The 24,296-nt window shown below is 43.0% G+C and overlaps 1 protein-coding gene across 1 annotated transcript in view; it reads left to right on the forward strand.

The window, feature by feature from the left end:
• Positions 1-23,852, forward strand: part of LOC147886173 (Prolyl oligopeptidase family protein) — a 119,743-nt gene extending 95,891 nt beyond the window's left edge. Inside the window, exons 9-11 of the mRNA XM_087395652.1 lie at positions 18,702-18,750; positions 18,898-19,021; positions 23,218-23,852. Of these exons, the coding sequence (XP_087251778.1) occupies positions 18,702-18,750; positions 18,898-19,021; positions 23,218-23,287 (243 nt within the window). The 3' untranslated portion in view covers positions 23,288-23,852. The remainder of the gene's footprint in view (positions 1-18,701; positions 18,751-18,897; positions 19,022-23,217) is intronic.
• The last annotated feature ends 444 nt before the right edge of the window (positions 23,853-24,296 follow it).

The following is a 24,296-nucleotide window of genomic DNA, read 5'->3' on the forward strand; positions in this document are numbered from 1 at the left end:
TTTGACCAAGTTTGACTTTAGTCAAATTTGGGGCTTTTGTAGCCTGACCAGAAATCTGTCAAGTGGGAGCACTCTACATGCATCAGGCTATCTCGTAAAGCACTACTATGCTTTGAAAGTGCAAATTTGACTTACAGTTTTTTTTTTTTGGTCAAAGGTCAATCTTTTAATTGGGGTCAAATCTCTGATTTTCTTCATGCTTTCAAAGGGCTTTTAAGCAATCTCACTTCCAAACTGTGAATTCAGTTGGGGGGAAGTTTCTGGAGCATATGGAGGTCTAAAATCAGAGATCTTCATCCACAATCTGAGATTCACTGTTTTTTTAACAGTCCGGGACTGTCAACCAGCAAGTTTGACCAGATTTCACTGTCAAAAAGGTCAAAAAAGTACTGCTATTTTTTCAGAAAATAGTTCTGGGATTTTTCTGGAGCATTTTGAAGGAGCTGTACCGCACTTTCGCCAGCAAAAAGACAGGAACAGATTGCTGTACTGTTTCTGCAGCAAGTGGGAGAAAGACTTTCAGTTGGTTTTATGCCACTGAAACAGTACCCAGTTCATTTTCTGATCGTACTTCCGCTGCGGGGGGAATTTTCTTGGAGTAACTAGTGCTTAATTGCACGACTACAGGGAGTCAAACTCTATTCTCTTTACCATGAGTTCCGGCAGTGATGTGTCGTCCTTGTTTCAGATAAAGAAGCTCGAAGGAGCTAAAAATTACGACATATGGAGGACACAATGCTACAATGTGTTGATGCAGAAGGACCAGTACAAACCTATAAAGGAGAAGGGTGTTAAGCCCTCCAACATTACTGATGAGCAGTGGGAGAAGATGGACGGCTTGGCCAGATCGACCATTATGCTTACAGTTATTGATTCACTGGTTGTAGGCATCAGGGATGAACCTACTGCGTGGGAGATGTGGCAACGTCTTGAGGATACTTATGCCAAGAAAAGTGCCACGGGAAAAGCTTACTGGCTAAAAAAGCTTGTTGGTCTTCAAATGAAGGAGGGGACAGCTATGTCCACTCATATTATTGAGTTTAACAGCATATTCAGCCAGGTGATCAACCAGGGGTTGAAGCTCGATGATGAGCTGAAAGCTACACTCATCCTATGTTCTCTACCTGAGTCATGGGACACATTCAGGACTTCTACCAGCAACTCAAAAACCATTCTGGTATTTGCAGATGTGGAGAGTGCTCTTCTACAGGAAGAGATGAACAGAAAGAACAATGCTATTGGGAAGTCAAATGCTTTGAATGCACGCAGCAGGTCCAAAACACGTGGTAAAGACAAAGAAAGAGAGAGGAGCAAGTCCCGCTCTAAGAGTGATCTTGTATGCAACTATTGTGGCAAGAAGGGACATATTGAGAAAAAGTGTTTTCAAAAGAAGAATGACCAGAGAGCCAAAGAAGGCAAGGCTCAAGGCAAGTCTAAGGGCAAAGAAAAAGAAGAGCTGAATGTTACTTATGTTAGTGACAGTGACAGTGGACATGAGATATGTTTCACCTCTTCACTGGAGGCTCATACACTTCATGCTGGTGATGGATCAGATATGTTTTCCTGGATTATAGATTCAGGTGCTTCCTTTCATGTGACATCCTACAGAGATCTGTTTGTCAGATATGCAGGAGGGCAGAAGGGAGTTGTCTTTCTTGGTGATAACCATGCATGTTCTATCATTGGTATAGGTGATGTCAGACTTGTTCTTGAAAATGGCCAGCAGTTAATGCTTAAAGGGGTCAGGCATGTTCCTGAGGTGAAGAAGAACTTGATTTCCACAGGGTTGTTGGATGATGATGGTTATCTTACCACCTTTGGTAATCAGAAATGGAAAATCAGCAAAGGGGCAATGGCTATTGCCAGGGGTCCTAAGGTTGATACTTTGTACTCACTTCATGCTGGACATTGTCCGCATTCTGATGTAAATGCCACCGAGCTGCCAAAGATTTCATTGTGGCATAGCCGGCTTGGCCATATGAGTATTAAGGGAATGGAGCAATTGGCTCATTTTGGTTACTTGCCGAGTCTAAAATATTCAGATTTGCAGAAATGTGAATTTTGTCTCTACGGTCGTCAAGTACAAATACCTCATAAGAGAAGGTCAAATCAGAAATTACAGCTCTTGGAGCTAGTACATACAGATGTGTGTGAGATGCCTACACTCTCTTTAGGAGGTTCAAAATACATACTGTCATTCATAGATGACGCCACCCGCAAAGTGTGGGTTTACACTCTCAGAAAGAAGAGTGATACGTTCAAGGCTTTCACTAAGTTTGTTGCACTAGTTGAAAATGAGACAGGCAAAAAACTGAAAGCCTTACGATCTGACAATGGTGGCGAGTACTTGTCCAAAGAATTTCAAGAATTCTGTGAGGCAAAGGGTATCCAAAGGGTTTTGTCTGCACCATATGATCCTCCACAGAATGGTACAGCTGAAAAAATGTTCAGGACCATTCAAGAGAAAGTCAGATCCATGTTGTCACATGCTGCATTGCCCCACACATTTTGGGCTGAAGCTGTAAAGACAGCTGTGCACCTTATTAACAGGTCACCAAACAAGAGACTATGTGGTGGTGTGCCTGAACAAGCATGGACGGGCAAGCCTCCGTCTTACAAACACCTACGGGTCTTTGGTTGTGTCGCGTATGTGCATGTACGCAGGGAGGACAGAACTAAACTGGATCCAAAGTCTCTTAAATGCATATTCCTAGGTTACGGTGACAAAGGTGAGATGGGCTACAGGATTTGGGATCCCAAGAACAGAAAACTTATACGCAGCAATGATGTCGTGTTTGATGAAACCATCATGTTCAAGGAACCTGTTGTACAGCAGGAACCTTTAAAAGTAACTATTGATGATGACAGGCATCATGGGCAACATAGACAGGCTGTAAATCAGCCACAACAGCAGCATAATCAGCCATTAAATGATGCTGCAGCAGATCCTAATGGACAGCCAGTTATGGCAGAAAACATCCCAATGGATGAGGCACAGTTAGGTAATCTTCCTGACATGCAAATGCAGCCAGGAATCATGGAACAGCCACCTTATCTGGGTGATGAACAGGCTGGACAGCCAGCTCAAGATGATGGTCTTTGGGTTAGAAGGTCAACCAGACAGACGCGGCAGCCAGAAAGATTTGTTCCAGGCATTGATTATTTGATGCTCACTGATTGTGGAGAGCCTTCATGCTACAAAGAGGCTAGGCAGAGGGTAGACAAGGTTCAATGGGATCTTGCTATGAAGTCTGAAATGGACAGTCTTCACAAGAATGGCACTTGGGAATTGGTACCCTTGCCTCCTGGTAAGAAGGTACTGCCATGCAAATGGGTTTATAGACTTAAAGTCACACCTGGTGAAAAGCCAAGGCATAAAGCCAGACTGGTTGCCAAAGGGTTCAAGCAGGAATATGGTGTTGACTTTGAGGAGATATTCTCTCCCGTTGTCAAGATGACAACACTCAGAACTGTATTAGCATTGGTTGCACATGCAGATATGGATTTGATCCAAATGGATGTCAAAACAGCATTTCTTCATGGTGATTTACATGAGGAGATTTTTATGCAGCAGCCAGAGGGTTTTACAGTGAAGGGCAAAGAGAAGCTTGTATGCAGACTGAAGAAAAGTCTTTATGGTCTAAAGCAGGCACCCAGGGAATGGTATCATAAGTTTGATACATTCATGCGAACCCAGGGTTACAGGAGAAGTGACATTGATCACTGCTTATATACCAAGAAAGCTTCAGATGGCAGTTTACTTATCCTCATTTTGTATGTGGATGACATGTTAATTGCTGGAAAATCTCATAAGGAAATGAATGCCTTGAAAAAGAGATTGCACCAGACCTTTGATATGAAGGATCTTGGTGATGCCAACCATATATTGGGTATGCGCATACTTCGGGATAGGGAAAAGCGGTTGCTATACTTGTCTCAGAAGGAATACATTGGCAAGGTCTTGCAGAGATTTCACATGGAGGGGGGGAAGAGTATTGGTACTCCATTACCTCCTTATGTGAAAATCAGCGCTTTGGACAGCCCTTAGACAGATGCTGAGAGAGCTGAGATGTCAAAGATTCCGTATGCATCAGCTTGTGGCAGTCTCATGTATGCTATGGTTGCAACCAGGCCCGATATTGCGTTTGCAGTGGGAGTGGTTAGCAGATACATGGCTAAACCTGGCAAGAAGCATTGGAATGCAGTGAAAGGTGTCATGAGATACCTAAAGGGTACACAGCACTTGTGTATATGTTTCGGCAGTCAAGATGCAAAAGTGCAGGGTTATACAGACTCTGATTATGCCGGTCACCCTGATACCCGGAAGTCTACTACCGGCTATGTTTTCACTTTCACTGGAGGTGCAGTGTCGTGGGTATCTAGAATGCAGCAATGCGTTGCTTTGTCTACTACAGAAGCTGAATATATTGCAGCCACTGAGGCGTGCAAGGAAGCTATATGGCTATCTCGGCTAGTGGCAGATTTGGGCTACTCTAGTGATACTCCATTGTTGCATTGTGACAGTCAGAGTGCCATACAGTTGGCACGAAATCCTGTTTTTCATGCAAAGACGAAGCACATCGACGTGAAGTATCATTTTATCAGGGAAGTGCTTGAGAACAAGCAACTTCAGCTTGTGAAAGTTCACACTGATGACAATCCAGCAGATCTGTTGACAAAAGGATTGGCTGCTGAGCGGTTTGCACAATGCAGACGGCTTATGGGTATTGGATAAGCAGACCAACTGGTCCTGTACATAATGATGTATATTGCTGTTTTTTTCTTTTACTCTCTCTTATGGGCACACTGCCTTTAAGTGGGAGGTTGTTGGGGTAAAGGCACTGGCCACCCTTGTAACAGTATTAATCTAGTACTACTAAGTACACTAAGTACACATTGTACTTAGGTACTTAGTGACCCTAGTCTTATCCATATATATATACTTGTGTGTACTTGGGGAGGTACCACTCAATCTTTTATCCCCACCTACTGGTGTGTGACTACTGTGAGTGTGTCTCTCTACTCCCTACTCTATCTCTCCCTCACACTCTCCATCAAATGTTTGTTTTTAATCTCTTCTGATGCAAGCTTTTAAAAAATTGTTTGGAAGAGCAACCTTTATCTGTAAAAGCTCTTTGTCTTGCTCTAGTCTCCCATTTAGCCAGTTTCCTTTGATCATTGATTTGAAGACAATGTTTAGCTTGGCATAGTGTTATTTGCTCATGCATGGACAACGGCCGAAGATGATTGAGTTCAGTGAGGTCTTGACAAGTCAATTTGGCCTGAGCAACAGTTTCCCTCAGAGTCTTCATGTAAGACTTGCCATATCCTCGAATTACAACTTGCATTTTAGAAACAAAAGAATCCTATGCATTATCAATATCAAAGTGGCTTTGAGAAGACAGAGAGTGAGATGCTTGAGTAACCATGGCCTTGAAAGCAACATGCTGCAAATAGCTATTGTTCACAATCAGATGTCGCCTTTGAGGCAGTCTATCATCTGGCATATCATAAAAAGATAGCCTCAACCATAAAGGTGCATGATCTGAATGCACAAAGGCATAGTCAATCCACATTTTACATGTAAAATCATCATTTTGTTGTGGAGCTACACTATACCAGTGATCCAGACGTGTCTGATAGGAGGAAAGGGCATTATGTTGGAAAGTGTATCCTGGTGACAAAGGCTGCAATTCCTTCCAAAGATCAACCAAATCAAGGTGCATCCGTAATTGAGGCCATGCATGCCTTTCAGGGGTTAACATATGAGTATGCCCTGATGTATTGTCACCTTGTTGCGGAGCATTATTAAAATCCCCACAGATAAAGGCATGATATCTCCATGGATATTGCTGCATGGCATCCCAAATTACAGATCTATTCCGAGAAGATTGAGGTGCATAAACAGAAGCAAATTCAAACACCTCGCCTTGAATGACGTATTGAAGAATAATCCATCTGCCTTGATTGTCATTTAAAGCAATAACTGGCTGAAGCTCATGCTTAATCAGAAAGACTACACCTGAGAAAGAGTGCTCCCCAGCATAGAGGATATCATAGCCACAGTAATGACCTATCTTTCCTGCATAGACATGTTGATTGTGTTCTTGTAATGCCACTATATCAGGCTGAAATCTATTGATATACAGCCACACAGATTTGCATTTCCTACTGTCACACATCCCCTGAACATTAAGTGTAAAGCATTTGATATGAGCAGTCATATTTACAGATATTTATAGGAGAGAAACAGCTATGTACAGCAGCAACCTTTAGGATGTCAACCTTGCATTTCTACCTCAGGGTCAGGGCCTCTTCCCTAAGAAGAAACATCCGCATGAGGAGTAGACAGCAAAGCAGCAACCTCTTCTTCAAGGAAGAGGGTTCTGCTAGCTGTTACTGTAGGCCAAGTGATCCCAATTCGTGAATTGACCTCTGGAGAGTTTGCACTAGAAGATGCACCATTCCAAGTGCGAGGGGGTGGAGGTCGTCGAACAAAAATAACTTTTCTTGGACTTTGCCATCCATCAGTTGGAGGTTTTGGTCCTTTTGCTGAGGGTTGAATAGCAGGAAGCGAAGGGGAAGAAACAATCCCATTTGAAACCACTGGAGCTTTGCCTTTATCCTGATTCAGAAAAAGCGGTCTATTACCTTTCTTATTATTCCCAATAGAGGGAGGAGCATCCTTAATGGGCAGCTGAACGGGTAAAGTAGCAGGGGGCATTTTATGCTGACTCATTGGACACTGCGAAGCCATGTGCCCAAATTTTTTACAGGCAAAGCAAGCCCCTGCAAATAAGCCCCATTTCAATTTATAAAAAGCACGTCCCATGTCAACATTGTTCACCGTGACTGAATAAGACTCTCGTGCTGGATTATCAGTATCCTGGAGAATACAAAATCGATTTGAGTTGCCATTAGGCTGTGGTGAGCAAACCACTTTGCCTAAAGTCGCTGCAATTTGAGGCAAGAGTGAAGCCATACACTGCGGGAAGTCTACAACTTCAACCCAGACCGGACAGCGGTGTCGGATCAAAACCTGAAAATCCCTTGTGGGAGACCATGGCAAAACGTGCACCATTTGCTGCCCAAAAAAGGGGGGCGAATGTTCCAAAAGCTTTTGCCTGTGAATCTCATCTACCATGCCTACCTCTGCAGCAGGTTGCATCCGACCTGGGGAAAAATAAAATAACTGCATTTTTGGCATATTCTCTAACTGGATCCACAACTTCATCCACTTGAAACATGAGACCAATTGAGGGAACAGAGTCTTTCCACTCTTTCCTTGTGTCTGCAAATCCTTTATGCATGACATCATAAACCAGTTGTGCTTCAACAGAATCATGCACTGGGTCATGCTGACCTTCAACCTGCTTTTGTTTTTTGCATTGAATTGATCGATCCTTTTGAAAAGTTTTTTCATAAGAATATTCAGCCATTTCTTTAGAAAAGCATGGAACCCAAAAAGGGGGTACCTAAGAATTTTCGAGCGCTTTTTGTGTCGGTCCTTCTCTTTGGGTCTCTAAGTGCCTCAGAGTGCGCTTTCTTATGCAATTAAAAGGCGATCATACAACGAGCTTCCTTCTTGGAACGGTGTCGAGAAAAAGGATGTTTTCGAAAACAATATATTTTAGCGACTGAGCTATTTTAACATCAAATCAGAGTGGCGCAACGGAAGCGTGGTGGGCCCATAACCCATCTCAGGATTGAAGCTTGGCTTTGATACAGGCATCAGGGTATACGGCTTCCTCTTCTTTTGCGTGATTAGAAATTTTCAATCTTCTTTTTTTAAACTCTCTCTCAATGGAAAGTGCTCAACTGAGTCTCCTCCTTTTAAACTCTTCGTTGCTGAACTGCACCGCTAACGTGATTGTGCTACTCTCTCTCCACACACACACACACACACACACCACCTCTCTCCACACACACACACTTTTTTTGGTAAAATTCAGTGCATTGTATTTATATTCTCATAAATTTACAAGATGGGAAGTCTCCAAAATGGAGAGTATCCCAAAGATCAGAAGCATAGAAAGAAAAGCTCTATGCAAGAAGCATGTAGATCACCCTCATGGCAGGCATCATATAAGGATTGCCGCAATGAGGCTCTAAAAGATTCATATGACTTGTGAATCTGCCGGCCCAAGTATGCCAAATTATGCTCACCACACACACACACACACACACACACACTCTTACAGACACACCACCTCTCTCCACACACACACACACACACACACACTTTTTTTGTGAGAAGAAATATTTTATTGCTGTAAAATAATTACATTCATAGTTACTTTAAAAGCGGAGTAACTACTACTCAACTGAAAATCTCAGTGTAAGTTGTATATACATCATGATTAATCAAATGAGTCTGAAAGCAATCATAGAACAATTGCCGCAGAGATCATTTGAAAAAAACCAAAGATGGGAAAGTAGGATCACCAAAGACTCTATGATTTCTGTCCATCCATAGAGTCCACAGTACCTACACACACACACACACACACAAACACACACGTATGTATGTATGGCTCCAACTTCCTAGTAACTTAAGAGAGACGATTGCAAAGTCCTTGTACTAATGCTACATGAGAGGGCCTCCCCGCGAAGCTGCACAGGTTGAAATTCCAGCATTGCCATGCTGTAGCTAGCATGGCTGTAACACATACCCATGAAGGTCTTATCATAAACACACACACACACACACACTCTTTTTTTTTTTTTTTTGGGTAAAATCCAGTGCATTGTATTTATATTCTCATAAATTTACAAGATGGGAAGTCTCCAAAATGGAGAGTATCCACACACACACACACACACTCACACTCACCTCTCTCCACACACACACACACACACACACACACACACACACACACACACACACACATACTTTTTTTGTGAGAAGATCAATCAAATGAGTTTGAAAGCAATCATGAAGTGATTGCCGTAGAGATCGTTTGAAAAAAACGAAAGATGGAAAAGTAGGATCACCAAAGACTCTATGATTTCTGTCCATCCATAGAGTCCAAAGTGCCTAGTAGCGCACCTAAACAAAAAATAAATCAAAACCTTGTCTAGCGGGATGAAAACCAAATAACCAGAAGAACCTGCTAAAGGTAACAGTAGGAAATCTTGCCCGAAGCCCCTGACGAATGAGAGCGAGGAAATCAAAAGTATGTGTACAGTGCTAGAAAATGTGAGGCACAGATTCAGCAGGATGTAGACATCTGTGGCAAACAGCCGGGGCAATATGTCTGCGCAAGAACTGCCCAGATGAAAAAATGCCAAGTACGACTCGCCTGAGGAAAAGCTGTTGCCGAAGAGGGACTTTATAATGCCAAAGGAGACGCAGCCGCTTTCTCCACCACTTTGATGGGCGATCCATATGCCAAACAGAATTGGCTCTGTCAGAAACCCAAGACAGAGGTAACAACACTTTATACAGACAAGGCACTGTGATATGTGACAGCTTCAAAGGACGGGTTGAAGAAGAGGAAGAATGGAGAGTCCAATCCTCAAGCCTATCCTGAAGTTTCAAACGAGGTACCGGCAAGAAAAATTGAAACATTTCTGAAATTTTGTGCCATAAAGGACGATAATGAGCTCCCAAACCATACTTGCTAGCAGCGGCATAAAAAGATAAAAGAGTGCCATCATCTTGAAGTACATCCGCCTTAGAAGCAATACCTTTGAAAGATATAAAACAACAATGCCTGGGTTCTTGTATAGCCAAAGGAGGGTGGAATACTTTGGACCAATAAATATTCTCAGCCCTCAAGGAATTTCCCAACAAAGAATCCCTGCCATTTCATTCCAAGTGGGATAAAATATGCTTCCAATCAAGAAGCAAACGAGAGACAAAAGGGCAGCCTCTGATCTTGCCTTGAATAGAGCCAAATAGAAAATCCCACTGTGTAGGCTGCCAATGCTTAAAAGCAGAAGTATCAATATGCAACAAAAGAGAGCGTATCATGAAAGCCCAAGGCTGATCCCCTTGCATAAACTGCAACATCATTTTCCCCCTGTGAGCAATTATATGCATTTGAATATTGAGTATAATCAAACCCCCGTGCATCTTTGGAGAACAGAGACGATGCATGGAGAGTAATTTGAGACTTTTCTTGCCTTTTTTTGAACGCTAGAAAATCTCCATGATAGCAGATATAAAGGAAACCAGATCTGCCTTAGTAAACATGATGAGGGGTAGATAGAATTGTATGTATGCTATCAAAATGGATTGCGTTATTCGCAAACGAACATGTAATGGCCAAGTTGCAAGCTTCTAATATTCAAGTTTTTTCCTCAGCTTTGTGAGCATCCAATGAGTTTGTTGAGAATGAGTGAGCCCCCAACCTAGAGGATAGCCAAGATGTCGAATCAATTGAGAAGGTGGAACAATTTCCCCAGGCCACAAAAGACTATGCCAGTCTTTAGCATGCAACGGCAATAGCTTGGATTTCTGAAAATTCACATGAAAAAGGGCCTGCATAATCAAGGAGAGATTGCTCTGAGTATTTTTCGGGGTAAAGAAAGAATCATCAGCATATGCTTGAGCGATCATGCTACGGCTGCCAGGAATTTTCCAATCCATGCAACATGCTAGTGTCCAAAAGGTGGTCCATATATTGAAGCATTGGATGAGTGGCTATGGCAAATAGTAAAGCACTGAGGGGACAGCCCTTGCCGAACAAAACAACCAAGAGTCCATGTTGTAGAAATATCCCCTGAAAGTATGCAGGCAACTTTACTATCTTGATATAGCCAATTGATAATTTGCCCCTTTTCTCTAGCAGCCACTACATATGGATTGGGCTCTCATTATCGTCCTTTGTGGTGACAAATTACTTCTATGCTTTCGTCCTTTGTTCTGATTTCTCCTTTGAAACTCCAGGACCGACTGGAAGATTGGACTTTGACTTTTCCAAGGTCCTCTTCTCGTCCTTTGAGGCTATCTCAGATTACTGTACCTGCATTGTATAAAATCCTTTTGCCTCAACCTTGGGTTTCAGAGAGAGGTGATTCTGTTTGGCGAATGCATCGCCCAGCCAAGTGGTGGAGGAAAAGATTACAGCAACTTTGGGCCTATAAAGTACTGCTTCGGCAACAGGTTTTCTTTTGGCGAGTTCTTTTGGGAGTGTTTCCATCTGGACGGCTATTAGTTCATCGACACATTGCTGCTGCACTTTGCCATAGATGTTCTACTTCTTCAGAGACTGTGCCTCACTTGTTTTGGCATTGTTCGTGCTCTCGTGAGTTTTTTGATCTGCTTCGACAGCACTTGCGAGTGAGATTCCCATCTGTTCCGTTTGGGAAGTTCTTCTGGCTATTTGGGTTTCATCCATCCAGACCGGAGTTTCATCTTTTCTTCGTTTGGGTTCGCTACTAGGCACTATGGACTTTATGGACATATAGGAATTGTAAAGTCTTTGGTGATCCTACTTTCTCTCTGTTTGGCTTTTTTAGGCGTTCTCTGTAGCAATCTTTCTTTGATTGCTTGCAGACCTGCTGCATAGATCATGAGGTCTTTTTGGCATATACTGAAATTTTCAGTTGATGTAATTGTAGAACCTTTCTTTGAGGTTACTACTCATATAATATAATCAATCAATGATTTCACCAAAAAAAAAAAAAAGGGTGTGTGAGAGAGAGAGATGTATTATAGCTCTCCCTTTCTAGGATGATTCCACAAAAAGAAAAAAAAAAGTGTGTGTGTGAGCATAGAGCCTCCCACAACCAGCCCGTGAGCCTCAGCTCCCTGTTGGGCTGCATCAACGCCCAAAAACCGGTGTTTTGGAGCAGTTATCACCTGTCGTACAGCCTGTCAGAGTTCCGTACAGATTCCGTACAGGTGTACGGCCTGTACGGACAGTTCCGCCTGCTGCAGTTTGCTGCTCCCAGTTCATCTCCGGTTCCTCGATCGTTTCCACACAGGGTTTTGCTTGTGGACTACATCTACGCACTGATTTTGAAGGCCTTTGCTCCCGTTTCTCTCCTCTTGAGTCTTTGGGTTTGGTGCACCTTTCCCATCACCAAAATCTTCCCTTTTCCTCTGAATTATAGTTCATCTGGGTTTTTTTACTGGTTTTTTCTCTCTTTTTTCTCTACAAAACTGTTTTTTATCTTCTCTCGACCTCTGCATCCCTCTTTCCCTTCTTTCTCCTTACAAATATACTCTTTTTCTCTTCTTTGTGGGCTTCCTGTGGGCTTTTTTTGGGACTAGTTTTTTTCCTCCACTATCACTTTACAGGTATCTCCTTTCTAAGTTCCACTTTTTACAAAGCTATGGCTGAATATTCCTCTTAAAAAACTTTTCAAAAGGAGCGTTCGGTTCACTGCAAGAAGCAAAAGCAGACTGAGGGTCAGCATGACCCGGTACATGATACTCTTGAGGCCCAAATGGTCTATGATGTCATGCATGAAGGATTTGCGGACACAAGGAAAGAGTGGAAAGACTCGGTTCCATCAGTTGGCCTCATGGTTGAAGTAGATGAAATTGTGGATCCAGTCGAGAATATGCTAAAAATGCAGTCATTTTATTTTTTCCAGGCCGGATGCTACCTGTTGCAGAGATAGGCAACTAGTTGACTCGCACACTGGCTGGCTTGTTTGTTCGCAAAGTACACTATGCAGCCAAGGGTTTTTTTGAGGTTATTATGGTGGATGAGATACACAGACAAATGCTTTTGGAACATTCGCCCCTCTTTTTTGGGTAGCAAATGGTGCATGTATTGCCATGGTCTCCCACAAGGGATTTTCAGGCTTTAATCCGACACAGATGTCCGGTCTAGGTTGAAGTTGTAGACTTCCCACAATGCATGGCCTCACTCTTGCCTAAAATTGCAGCATCTTTAGGCAAAGTGGTCTGCCCACCACGGCCTAATGGCAACTCGAATCGATTTTGCATTCTCTGGGATACTGATAATCCCACACTAGACTCTTATTCGGTCACGGTGAATAATGTGGACATGGGAAGTGCTTTTTATAAACTGAAATGGGGATTATTTGCAGGGGCTTGTTTTGACTGCAAAAAATTTGGACACATGGCTTCACAGTGTCCAATTAATCAACATAAAATGCTACTTTGCAGGTTCAAATGCCTACTAAAGATGTTCCCACCTCCATTGCAAATAAAAACAAAGGTAATAGACGGTTTTCTGGAATTCAGGATAAAGGCAAAGCTCCAGTGGTTTCAAATGGGAATGCTTCTTCACATTCACCTCCTGCTATTCAACCCTGAAACCTCCAACTGATGGATGGCAAAGTCCAAGAAAAGTTATTTCTGCTCGAAGACTTCCACCCCCTCGCACTTGGAATGGTGCGTCTTCTAGTGGAAACACCCCAGAGGTCAATACTGGAATTGGGATCACATGGGCTGCAGTGACAGCTAGCAGAACACTCTTCCTTGAAGAAGAGGTTGCTGCTTTGTTGTCTACTCCTCAGGTGGATACTTCTTCTCAGGGGAGAGGCCTTGACCCTGAGATAGAAATGCAGGGCTGACATCATGAAGTTTGCTGTTGTACATAGTTGTTATATTACTATAAATATCTGCTCATATCATATGTTTTACACTCGATGTCCAGGGGATGTGTGACAGTAGGAAATGGAAAACTGTGTGGCTGTACATTAATAGATTTCAGCCTGACATAGTGGCATTACAAGAACACAACCAACATGTCTATGCAGGAAAGACAGGACACTACTGTGGCTATGATATTTTCTATGCTGGGGAGCACTCTTTCTCAGGGGTGGTCCTTCTAATCAAACATGAGCTTCAACCAGTTATTGCTTTAAATGACAACAAGGCAGATGGCTTGTTCTTCAATGTATTATTCGAGGAGAGGTGTTTGAATTTGCTTCTGTTTATGCACCTCAATCCTCTAGAGAAAGAACTGCAATTTTGGATGCCATGCAACAATATCCATGGAGATATCATGCCTTTATATGTAGGGATTTCAATAATGCTCCACAACAGGGTGACAATACCTCCAGACATACTCATATGTTAACCCCTGAAAGGCATGCATGGGTCTTAATTACTGATGCATCTGGATCTGGTTGATCTTTGGAAGGAATTGCAGCCTTTGTCACTTGGATACACCTTCCAACATAATGCCCTTTCTTCTTATCAGGCACGTCTGGATCGATGGTATAGTATAGCTCCGCAACAAAATGGGGATTTTACATGCAAAATGTGGATTGACTGTGCCTTTGTGCATTCAGATCATGCATCTCTATGGTTGCGGTTATCCTTTCATGCTATGCCAGATGATAGATTGCCACAAAGGTGACATCTGATCGTGAACAATAGCTATTTGCAACATGCTGCTTTCAAGGCCGTGGTTACTGAAGCATCTCATTCTCTGTCTTCTCGCAGCCATATTCATATTGATGATGCCTGGGATTCTTTTGTTTCCAAAATGCAAGTTGTGATTAGAGGTTATGGCAAGTCTTACATGAAGACTCTGAGGGAAACTATTGCTCAGGCCAAACTCACTTGTCAGGACCTCACTGAACTTAGCCATTTTCGTTCGTTGTGAAGGGGAAGGACAGAGGGAGAAGAGCAACAGAGGGAAGGTGAGAGAGAGAGAAGACTTCAAACATGCGGGTGTGAAGTTATGAGCCACACCACAAACTCATAGGTTTTATTAGGATTAGGTTTTTCTCCCCTATGACTGTCTTAAGACAGTCATAGGTGTCATATCTTTAATAAAGGGGTGGCAATGTGCCTTTACCCCAACAACCTCCCACCTAAAGGCCAATGTGCCTAAAGAGGAGAAAAGAATAAAAATTACAGCAATATACAGTTACTGTATACAAGACCATAAAATAAGAATGGTCTCATCCTAATCCCATGATGTGGCGGCAATGTGCAAACCGCTCTGTAGGCAAGCTCTTAGTGAGCAAATCTGCAGGATTATCATCAGTATGCACTTTCACAAGCTCAAGTCACTTGTCTTCCAGTACCTCCCTGATGAAATGATATTTCACTTCTATGTGCTTGGTCTTCTGATGAAAGACCGGATTCTTTGCCAACATGATAGCACTCTGACTATCACAATGCAAAACTGGCATATCTCCTGTAATGCCCAAATCTCCCATCAGCCGAGTAAGCCATATTGCTTCCTTGCAAGCCTCAGTGGCTGCAACATATTCAGCTTCAGTAGTTGACAGTGCAACGCTTTTCTGCAACCGAGACACCCATGATATAGCACCTCCTGCAAATGTGAAAATATAACCGGTAGTAGATTTCCGGTTATCTGCATTTCCTGCATAGTCTGAATCTGTAAAACCATGCACCAATGCATCGTGCCTACCATAGCATATGCACAAGTCTTTGGTACCCTTGAGATACCTCAAGACACCTTTCACTGCTTCCCAGTGCCGCTTGCTTGGATTTGCCATATACCTGCTGATGACTCCCACCGCAAAAGCAATATCCGGACGAGTGGCAACCATGGCATACATCAAAGAACCAACTGCAGATGCATACGGAACTTTGGCCATTTCAGCCTTATCATCATCTGATCTGGGGCTGTCCTTACTGCTGAGTTTTAAATGTGGAGGCATGATTGCCCTAGCCTCCAGTTGATTAAAATTGTTAAAAGGACACTTCAGACAATTAATTTCATGGGCCAAGGCAAGGATCTGAAGGTTAGAGAGGGTAAAAATGCCTTTGGCTAAATTGGGCTTGGAGGCCACATGTGGCACAGGTGACTTGTGGGGCAAGAAAAAGCAGCTATTCCAAGATCAGGTGGAGTGGGGGCCAAGCGGTCGGATGTCCAACTTCTCCATGGCAGCCAGCTTCACCAGAGCATCTCGTTTTTGCTACATGCCTACTATCCACGCCTTCCCAAAGCACTAGGATTGAATCACAATCTTCTCAGGAGCCTTCCAGGTTATGCACCTACCAAAATCACCCCTCTCCAAGCTGTATGGAGGCAACTCGTTTTGCTTCTAGGGGGGGAGGATTTGCTGAGTCGCACCTGCCAAAAGCCTTCCAGGGCTGCCAGACTTGATATCTCTGCTTCTAGGTCCACTTTAGGGTCACGAGATTGAGCGTTTTAGGATTCACACGTTTTTTAGCTGCTCGGGGCTTCTTGGTGAGGATAGTGGATGAAATGTATCGTGGAATCCTAAGCTTTCCTGTGGAAACGGTAGCACTTCCCCTGATCGCATAGTCTATACAGATTGTACTGAAAAAGTGGCATATCAGCCATCTGGAGCCCAAATCCCCAAACCATTTGACCACTTCAGCATACTGGTGGCAACCAGACTCGGCCTTACAATGTGAAAGGTGTGTGAAGATTGGCGCGTTTACCAGTGAAAAGTCTGGACTGCCCACAATTCTGAATGGTAGCATCTAGCTCTTGGGTGCTGTCATAAACTATGCTAGCTATTGAGGGACTGAATGTTTTTTCTTGATCCCTCCGCCTCTACCAATCAGCTCGATCTTCTCAAAGTATGACCAGCTGCATCTTAATCCCTAGATGGCCCTATCGTACATACCTGCTTGTCTAACTGAAACCAGCCTCAAGGCTAACTAACCAAACAAAAGCCTTCACAAAAGAATACTCAGCAAACACTCCACAGACAGATAGGGGGAGCTAGAGCACTCTTGCTCAAAGTACAAAGACACAGACTGGCCCCAAAGCCTTGGCCACTAGGAGATTACACAGTGAGTACCAACTCACTTGCATACAGAGCTCCATCAATACCACAATACATTAGCCCTGCGGGGCTCTGCTTTTCACACCTATGTGCTCATAAGCATCCATACTCATTAACATGGGAGCTATTACTTACAGCCCAAGCAAGGCCACGCGCTCCCTCGACAGTCTCAAGTGTTCACCGATCCACTGGGATACCCAAACAATGGGTGAAAGCATAACTGAGCTCTGCTCAGAAGTACACACAACCTCTGCAAGCATTCATTGTGATCACCCTGCCAAGCAAGTCTGTTCAATTACCAGCCCAATGCTCACGGGCCTACACGAGAAAGCGCATTTACACAACGAGCAACCAAGTAAGCTTGAACAAGGAGAATAGCATCATCTGGAAGACCTTCCGGGTGACAAAGCATCCAACCAGCTCTTCCAAAGCATCTCGCAACTAGACAGAGCGGTGCTCTATGCGCCCAGCCGTTCTTCAAAACATCTCATAACCAGCAGAGCTTCCCCTTCCAAAAGTAACGATCAGCCACCGCGACGCAATGTGCAACCAGCATGGTTTTGCACACAGCCAGCTCTTTAATGCTCTTTCACAACTAGGAGCTTGGAGTATATGAGCAGCAGCCTCTTGAGGTGGTCCTACGCCGTCAAAGACCAGCTGGGCTCCCCGAGCCAATTCGCCATACAAGGGCTAGGCCTTGTGGCTAACTATAGACCCACGTAGTCACCAAGGCTGAAGCCTTGCAACCAGCCCATACTCAGGAGCGGAAAACGCCCGTCAGATCCATTGTGCGAAGGCCAGCAGCCCGTACCAGAGCTCGCCATACGAACAAGCCCGTGAGCACTATGTGCGCGTAGCAGTCCTTTCCTCTCCCGCTCCGCGTAGCAGTTTGCCGTCACGAGACTTCTCAGGCAGGGACTCACTCTTCCGCCATCGCACAAGCTTCTCAAGCAGGGACTCACTCTTCCGCCACGAGGCTTCTCAGGCAGGGACTCACTCTTCTGCAATCACACAGGCCGCGCGATGCCCGTGTGTCCCTCTCTACTCCATGCCCGTGCTCCCGCGACCCGTCTCTGCTTGACCACCGCCAGCCGGCCGCCTTCCAGCCTCTTCCATCCCCATGCACTAAGTTCGTTGGATTTAGCATTTTTGGCCACGTGGCAGTTCACTATGTCCCATGCCCCCTCTTTGGACCACTCCAAAAGCCCAAGCACTGAATTCACCCCCAAGGCTCATTATATCCTAGGGGGCCTTTGCACACCTAAGAGCCCAAGGCTCCCCCCCTTGATTCCTCAGGGTCCTGCTCATTTGTAAGCCCAAAAGTCATGCCCTTGTGACACTCACCAACGAAGCAAACAAGAGAGAACTTTTTTGAAGCAAACAAGAGACTTTTTTTGCTTGTCCTGACAGTAGGCATCTTGTCCTGACAGTAGGCATCTTGTCCTAACAGTAGGCATGAAGACGTTGCCACTTCAGCATGCCTATCCTTTACTGTACTGTGTGCTTCTGGCTGAACTCATAACTCATGCTGAGACAAGAGTAAGGGCATGTTGAGCTTCATTGTTGTTTCAAATGACTAATGCTCCTGTTTATAACAAATATAGCCTCGTGGACCTTAGCTACCCTAATGGATGCTGCTGGTTGTACCTTTAGGCAACCAATGCAAATCTATGAGAGGGAGATATGATTTTGTGTCATGCTTGAACTTCTATTTTAATGTGAAGGAAATTTAGAGTATTCTTGCTGATATAGATCACGAACAGCATGGTCCAACAGTTTTTACTATGATAATCAAATCGTTACGGGCATGGTGGTACCACTTTAAACTTTGGGGATTAGATGCAACCCCTTTTTATCTTTCATAACTTCTATACAACTAAATTTAATCCCATATGGCTCAAGTTTCTTATAAATAATCTTACAATGTCATTTTTTGAGTAAAAACATGTTTTTGATTTCTAGAGGTACAGTTCTAACCACTGTCAGCATTTGGTTCTTATGCAAAAAGCATTCGGGTTTCCTATTTTCAGGTTGAGACAAAGACATACCCACATATTCTTGTAACAGCAGGTCTGAATGGTGAGTTCTGCAACATGCATCATTGTGCTGACTGTCACTTGAAACTTTATGCCTTTGAGATCGTGACTTGAATGATATTTTGATTCATCCTGTCAAGTTAGGACTTTTGTGGTTTGGTTCTAATGCATTCATAGAATTTGGATGCAGATCCTAGAGTGGCTTACTGGGAGCCTGCAAAATATGTTGCAAAACTGCGGGAGAGGAAAACAGACAATAATCTACTGCTTTTCAAATGTGAACTCGGAGCTGGACACTTCTCAAAATCTGGAAGGTATGTTTGATGGTTCTGGTGTTTGCCAACTAGTGCTTGAGATGAGTTACAATGCCAGCAATGTCAGCTAGTTTACCAGGGTTTGAGAGGTGCCATTCGATTGAGTCGCACTTGCTAGAATGGCATTGGAAATCTGATTTATTCGTTTGATTGCATAAGTGTAATGCGGTATTTGATCATAATTGACGGAAATGCGATTTTTTGGATTTTTTTTTTTCGTATCTAATTTTCAAAGGTCACAAATGTTCAAAGACCAGGAAACTTTAATCAGGTAAAATTGTCATATTTGTGCATATGTGTACATGCATATATACATATCTACATATAGAAATACACACATAATGTGTGTGGGGGAGAGGAGAGGAGGGTTTTTTTACTTCGCGGAAACAATTCCAAGGAGCCAATAATGACTCATCCAAAGTTGATCCAAGAATCGAACACACAACACACAGAACATCACGATCACAACACAAAGAGAGAAAGAAAGAAAGAAAGAAAGTTTATTAATGTCCACTGGAGACCTAAAAGGTCTATGGGACAAAAGAGACCTGCTTATACATCAGTACAGAGAAGGCCATAGGCAACCTCCCTGGGAGTATCATTAGGTTCCTCCAAAAAACAAAAACACATAGAACCTAAAAACATAGAACATAAAACTAGGTACTAGGCTATGGGGTGGCCATTACATCAGTTTAAGACTGAGGCTCTTTAGGTTTTGTCTTAAATTCTCTAATCACTGCAAGACCGTCACGATAGACTGCCCATTTTCCCGCTTCCCTGGCTGTCCGAACCTTAGCAAGCTCGGTAGCTTTGTCCTTCAGTTGGGTTCTTGTAAGCTCCTCAGCAATCCATATCTTTGTCCCCTTCAGCTTATAGGATTGTCGTAGAATCCTCTTCCTGAGTGTCTTCGAGTTGAAGGTGATGACAGCGTGTCCATTCCTGGGTGATAAATAAACTGGGGAAGAATCTTCTTCATCATCATTCTTGTCATCAGTTGGGCTTGCTGACCAGTCAATGGCTGGGACTTTGGGAGAGAGAGAGAGAGAGAGATTATGGTCTTTGGGAGGCCTTGCGGGCCTATGAGACAAGGTACAATAAAATCGGTAACTCATACAAGCCACTATGGGCTGAAGCAAAGGGCTCACTAAGGCCCTTGCAGAGTGCTCTAAGCTCAAAAACTCAAAAATTAGTGCTCATAACATATATCCAGGTGCCATGCTGTCTCTTTGGTGAGTAGCGAAGATATCTGGTATCTTATGTCTGTCGAGACGCCTCTTGCTTGTGACGGGCGCGGCGGTCTCCGTGATCTTTGTATCCGATAGGCCATATCAAGAGTGACGCCTTGGCTCGGACAGTCCCTTGAGGAGAGCTGATGTGGGTTGAACCTCCATCGTATGCATTTTGGTCACCCTCTATGTTGTGCGTGGCCTTTGCCTCTTTAGCTCTGCAGCTCCACGTCATCTCGTCCCACTGATCCACTTTGTCCATCTAGCAATGCATCATGGGGGATTAAATTGGATGTGGGTCGGGCTCTGAAGGAATCCTATCAAATATCAGCCATAAGTGAACATAGCTTTCTGTGGGCCCAATTGGGTCCTAGCAGGTATTGTCGAGGATGTTGTAGTTTTATGTTTGGCGCCGTCTGCTTTGCGAGGTAGGATGGACCCATGAGCATTGTGAAATAGCTTGGTGCTTTGATGTTACTATGAGGGTGCCTTGAAGGGCATGAGAGATCAAGGAGCAGGTCTCTAGCCTCCTATGAATGAGTCTGGTGTCTTTCGAGAATGGGTTCCACCTCTTGCTTCCTGTGGTGTCCAATGTGTGGGCTCACTTGAAAAGAAATCCTGAATTTGTCTGTTTGGTATCTCAGATACAAAGAGGGAAACACAGTTTTGAACCAGATAGTTACTCCTGCCTTGGGCAAACAGGGAACAGTATGACTCATGCCTAGAAACCCGTGGGCAAAGGAGGCAACGGTATTGGCCTTGGATCTCGTAGTATCTGAGACATCTCAGGAGAACATTGTTGGGAGCAGAACAAAGCCGGCTTTTATTAACTTTCTCTCACAATTCGAAGAGGGACAGCATGTACAAAGTTTGTGAAAAGAACTTGCAAGATTACACAAAACTGGACCTATGTAGTACAAAGTTCGGCTTTGCACAACCCTTGATGTGGTAATGCCACATGGTAGGTTTGTCTTTTTTCATGACTTGTTTTGAACAACTTCCCCTATCCTGCCCATAAGTTGCCCCTAGCTGGAGCTTAATTTAAGCCTATAAAATGACCAGTGTTGATCCAACATTGAAACCAGAAAGTACATCAAAAGTGAGCATTTATTCTAACAGTCTTCCTTAATGCTCAATTTTTTTCTTGCAGCCCCAGCATAACCCTGGACCATCTAACTCCTACACCTAATGGCTTGATGAAGATATCAACTACTACCTGCAGAATCTAGTGCAAAATATAAGATCTACCTCATATGATGAAATGCCTTTCCTTCTAAAGTGAAATTGCACTTCAATATGCTCGTTCGTTGCATGGAACACAGGATTATTTGCCAGACATATTTATTGAGTTTTCCATCAGATGTGATGTGTGGTTCCTTAAGTTACTTTCTCATGGGATATACATAAAGTAATAGATTATGGAAATTTTTTAGTCAAGCATCTCGGGCTTTAATCCTTCTGATCCTTGCTGTAACTATCGGAGCATCTACATCTATACAAGCGTCTGGAGTGAGAGTGATATAGCATAATAACTGATCGCTGGGGAAGGAAAATGGCATGTTTTTTAAAGAGAAATAAAGGTTCTGCTTAAACCTTTGATTGAAACACCCCATGTTCAACCACGTCAGAGGTGTCGTCTGCTTTTGTAAGAGACATCTCGATTCTCTTCGTGCTAATTAGCCAATATTTTCGTGTATCATTGTTGGAAAAATATTTACGCCTGTCATGGTAGACCAAAAGCTGAGGGTTAGATTACTGATATCACGCCTCGTCAATAGTAGAACAAAAGCTGAGGGTAGGTATGCCTGAAGGGGTAATAGCTGCCCTTTCAAATGTCTTTAACCTGTTAAGTCCTCAGAAAAGAAGCCAGGAAATCGTCTGCCTTGACTGAATATTGAAGAAACCTCTACCAAGGATGCTAAACTCTAATGACAGTCAGAATTCCAGCGTCCAAAGCCTGCATACTCAGTTTAAGTACAAGCATGGTGTATATTTCAAATATATTTAGATCTCTTACTTCCCTACTTATGCCATATTTTTAGTTTCCCTATGAGTTATCATTATGGCAGTGTTGATATTTTTTTAATGAGCACTCATAATTATGGCATAGAAGCTTGCTGGTGCATCATTATATATGTATGTGTATATACATATGTATATCTAAAGTTCTGCGAAATATGTATACATGTACATGCACATATCCATGTGTATGCATCTGGATTTGTGTAAGTCTCTCTCTCTCTCTCTCTCTCTCCTCACACATGCACACGCACATGCACACGTGTGTGTGTGTGGGGGGGGGGGGGCATGCATTTCTGTGTGCCCAAGATCTCAAAAGGGTGGGTATTATGAACCTTATGGTAGCGTTATGGTCCACGGGTCCACGGTTGATTGATCTCACTTAGTTCCCTCGGCCATCTAGCGCTGCTATACAGTGTGTAAGGAGCATTGTACTTTTCAGCATACACGTATATGTATGTATCTATATATATGTATATTTTTATGTGTATGCACATGTATCAGAAGTAAATGAGTGTATGTACACGCACGCTTACACACATCCACGCATATGCATGTGTGCTGTGATCAGTTAGAACCATATGAGCCTATATATTAGTCTTCTTTTGGGCACATTTAACAAGAAAGTGAGTTGAATATGAAAATGATAACCTGCAACAGAGGCTTCTAGAGTGCATTGACTAGTTTTGCAATGTTTAGTGTACTATTAAAGGAAAGTTGTGTTACCACACCACCATGCCCATACAATCCCTGAAGAAAATAACCATGGTTTGCGTTTGTGTCTTTGTGTCTTCCTCCGAGGTGGTGGTTAAAAGAACCACTATTCTTTACATAGTTTGATGGGTCGTTGGTTCAACTTTGCTAAAATATGTGTATGAATAAGAGAAAGTATGAAGTGTAACTTTGTCATGGATATTTTGTATGTTTCTGATTGCATCATATTGGTTACAGGTTTGACAAATTGGAAGAAGACGCATTCACATATGCATTTATCCTCAAATGTCTTCGCGATTCCAGCTAGAGACAGCAAAAAATGGTCTGGCCCTCTTGTTATTCAATGTGTGGGCTTGTTGAGAAGATTGCTCTATTTTATTGTAAATCGTATTTTTTATGCTGGGTCAATTGTAAATCGAAATGTCTTGATCTCAAATGGGTCAAGTGTTAAATATATTGGAACTATTATGATGAGATGAAAGTATGAAGTATGAGGCTCACCGTTTTATTGTTTATATGCTTTGTCCTTTGAGTACCTTTCCTTTACACTAGTATTAACGGCAATGATTGATGACTAGATTGTATTGAGAAACCCTATTTTGTGAATGAGTTGCATTTGATTGTCTTGACTTCGAGAGTTAGTAAACTCCATTGAGATGGGGTCCAAATCTCTATAACAGAAGATTGTCATTTTGTTATTCCTTGTTTTGAGAAGCTGAGTTATGTGTCAAGCTTTGAGGAGAGTCTCTGGTTGAATAGCCATGTAAGCAAGGCTTTGAAAAAGCTCTTAAAAGAATTTACTGTTGTGGATGAGGTGCTCGACACATGATGTTGACTGAACAGCGGACAATCAATTACAGTGGCTCCCAAAAAAAATTTAAAGGATTAGTGTAGAGTTGGCAATTGCGGTCTTTCGGCCATGGATGCACAAGACAATACGAAATGATGGGGGGAGTGGTTTGAGAAAATTTCAAAGTCTTTTCACCCCGCTTAGAATTGTCAAATTTCCCAAATTTTCACCATGGGAAGCAAATTTGCATAAGTGGTAGTGGGCAGTTATGGTCCAATTGGATCATCAATGTGCAAGACATTACGAAATTGTGGGGAAAAGGTTTATGAAAGGCCAAATCACCGTGCATAAATAATTGGTGAATAATGGATTGCTGAGGTCCAATTGGGACCATGGATGTGAAAAAAACTAGAAAAGTGGAGAAAAGGTTTGTGCAATGACAAAACACCATCGAAGGCCAACTTGCTAATTTTACACTATGGAAAGCAACAATTTTGCTTAAATGTTTTTTCTAGAGTGGATGGAT

The sequence above is a fragment of the Dipteris shenzhenensis genome, chromosome 24, assembly GCF_047967505.1.
Source record: "Dipteris shenzhenensis isolate YYH24624 ecotype China chromosome 24, Dip_SZ_1.0, whole genome shotgun sequence".
NCBI lineage: Eukaryota > Viridiplantae > Streptophyta > Polypodiopsida > Gleicheniales > Dipteridaceae > Dipteris > Dipteris shenzhenensis.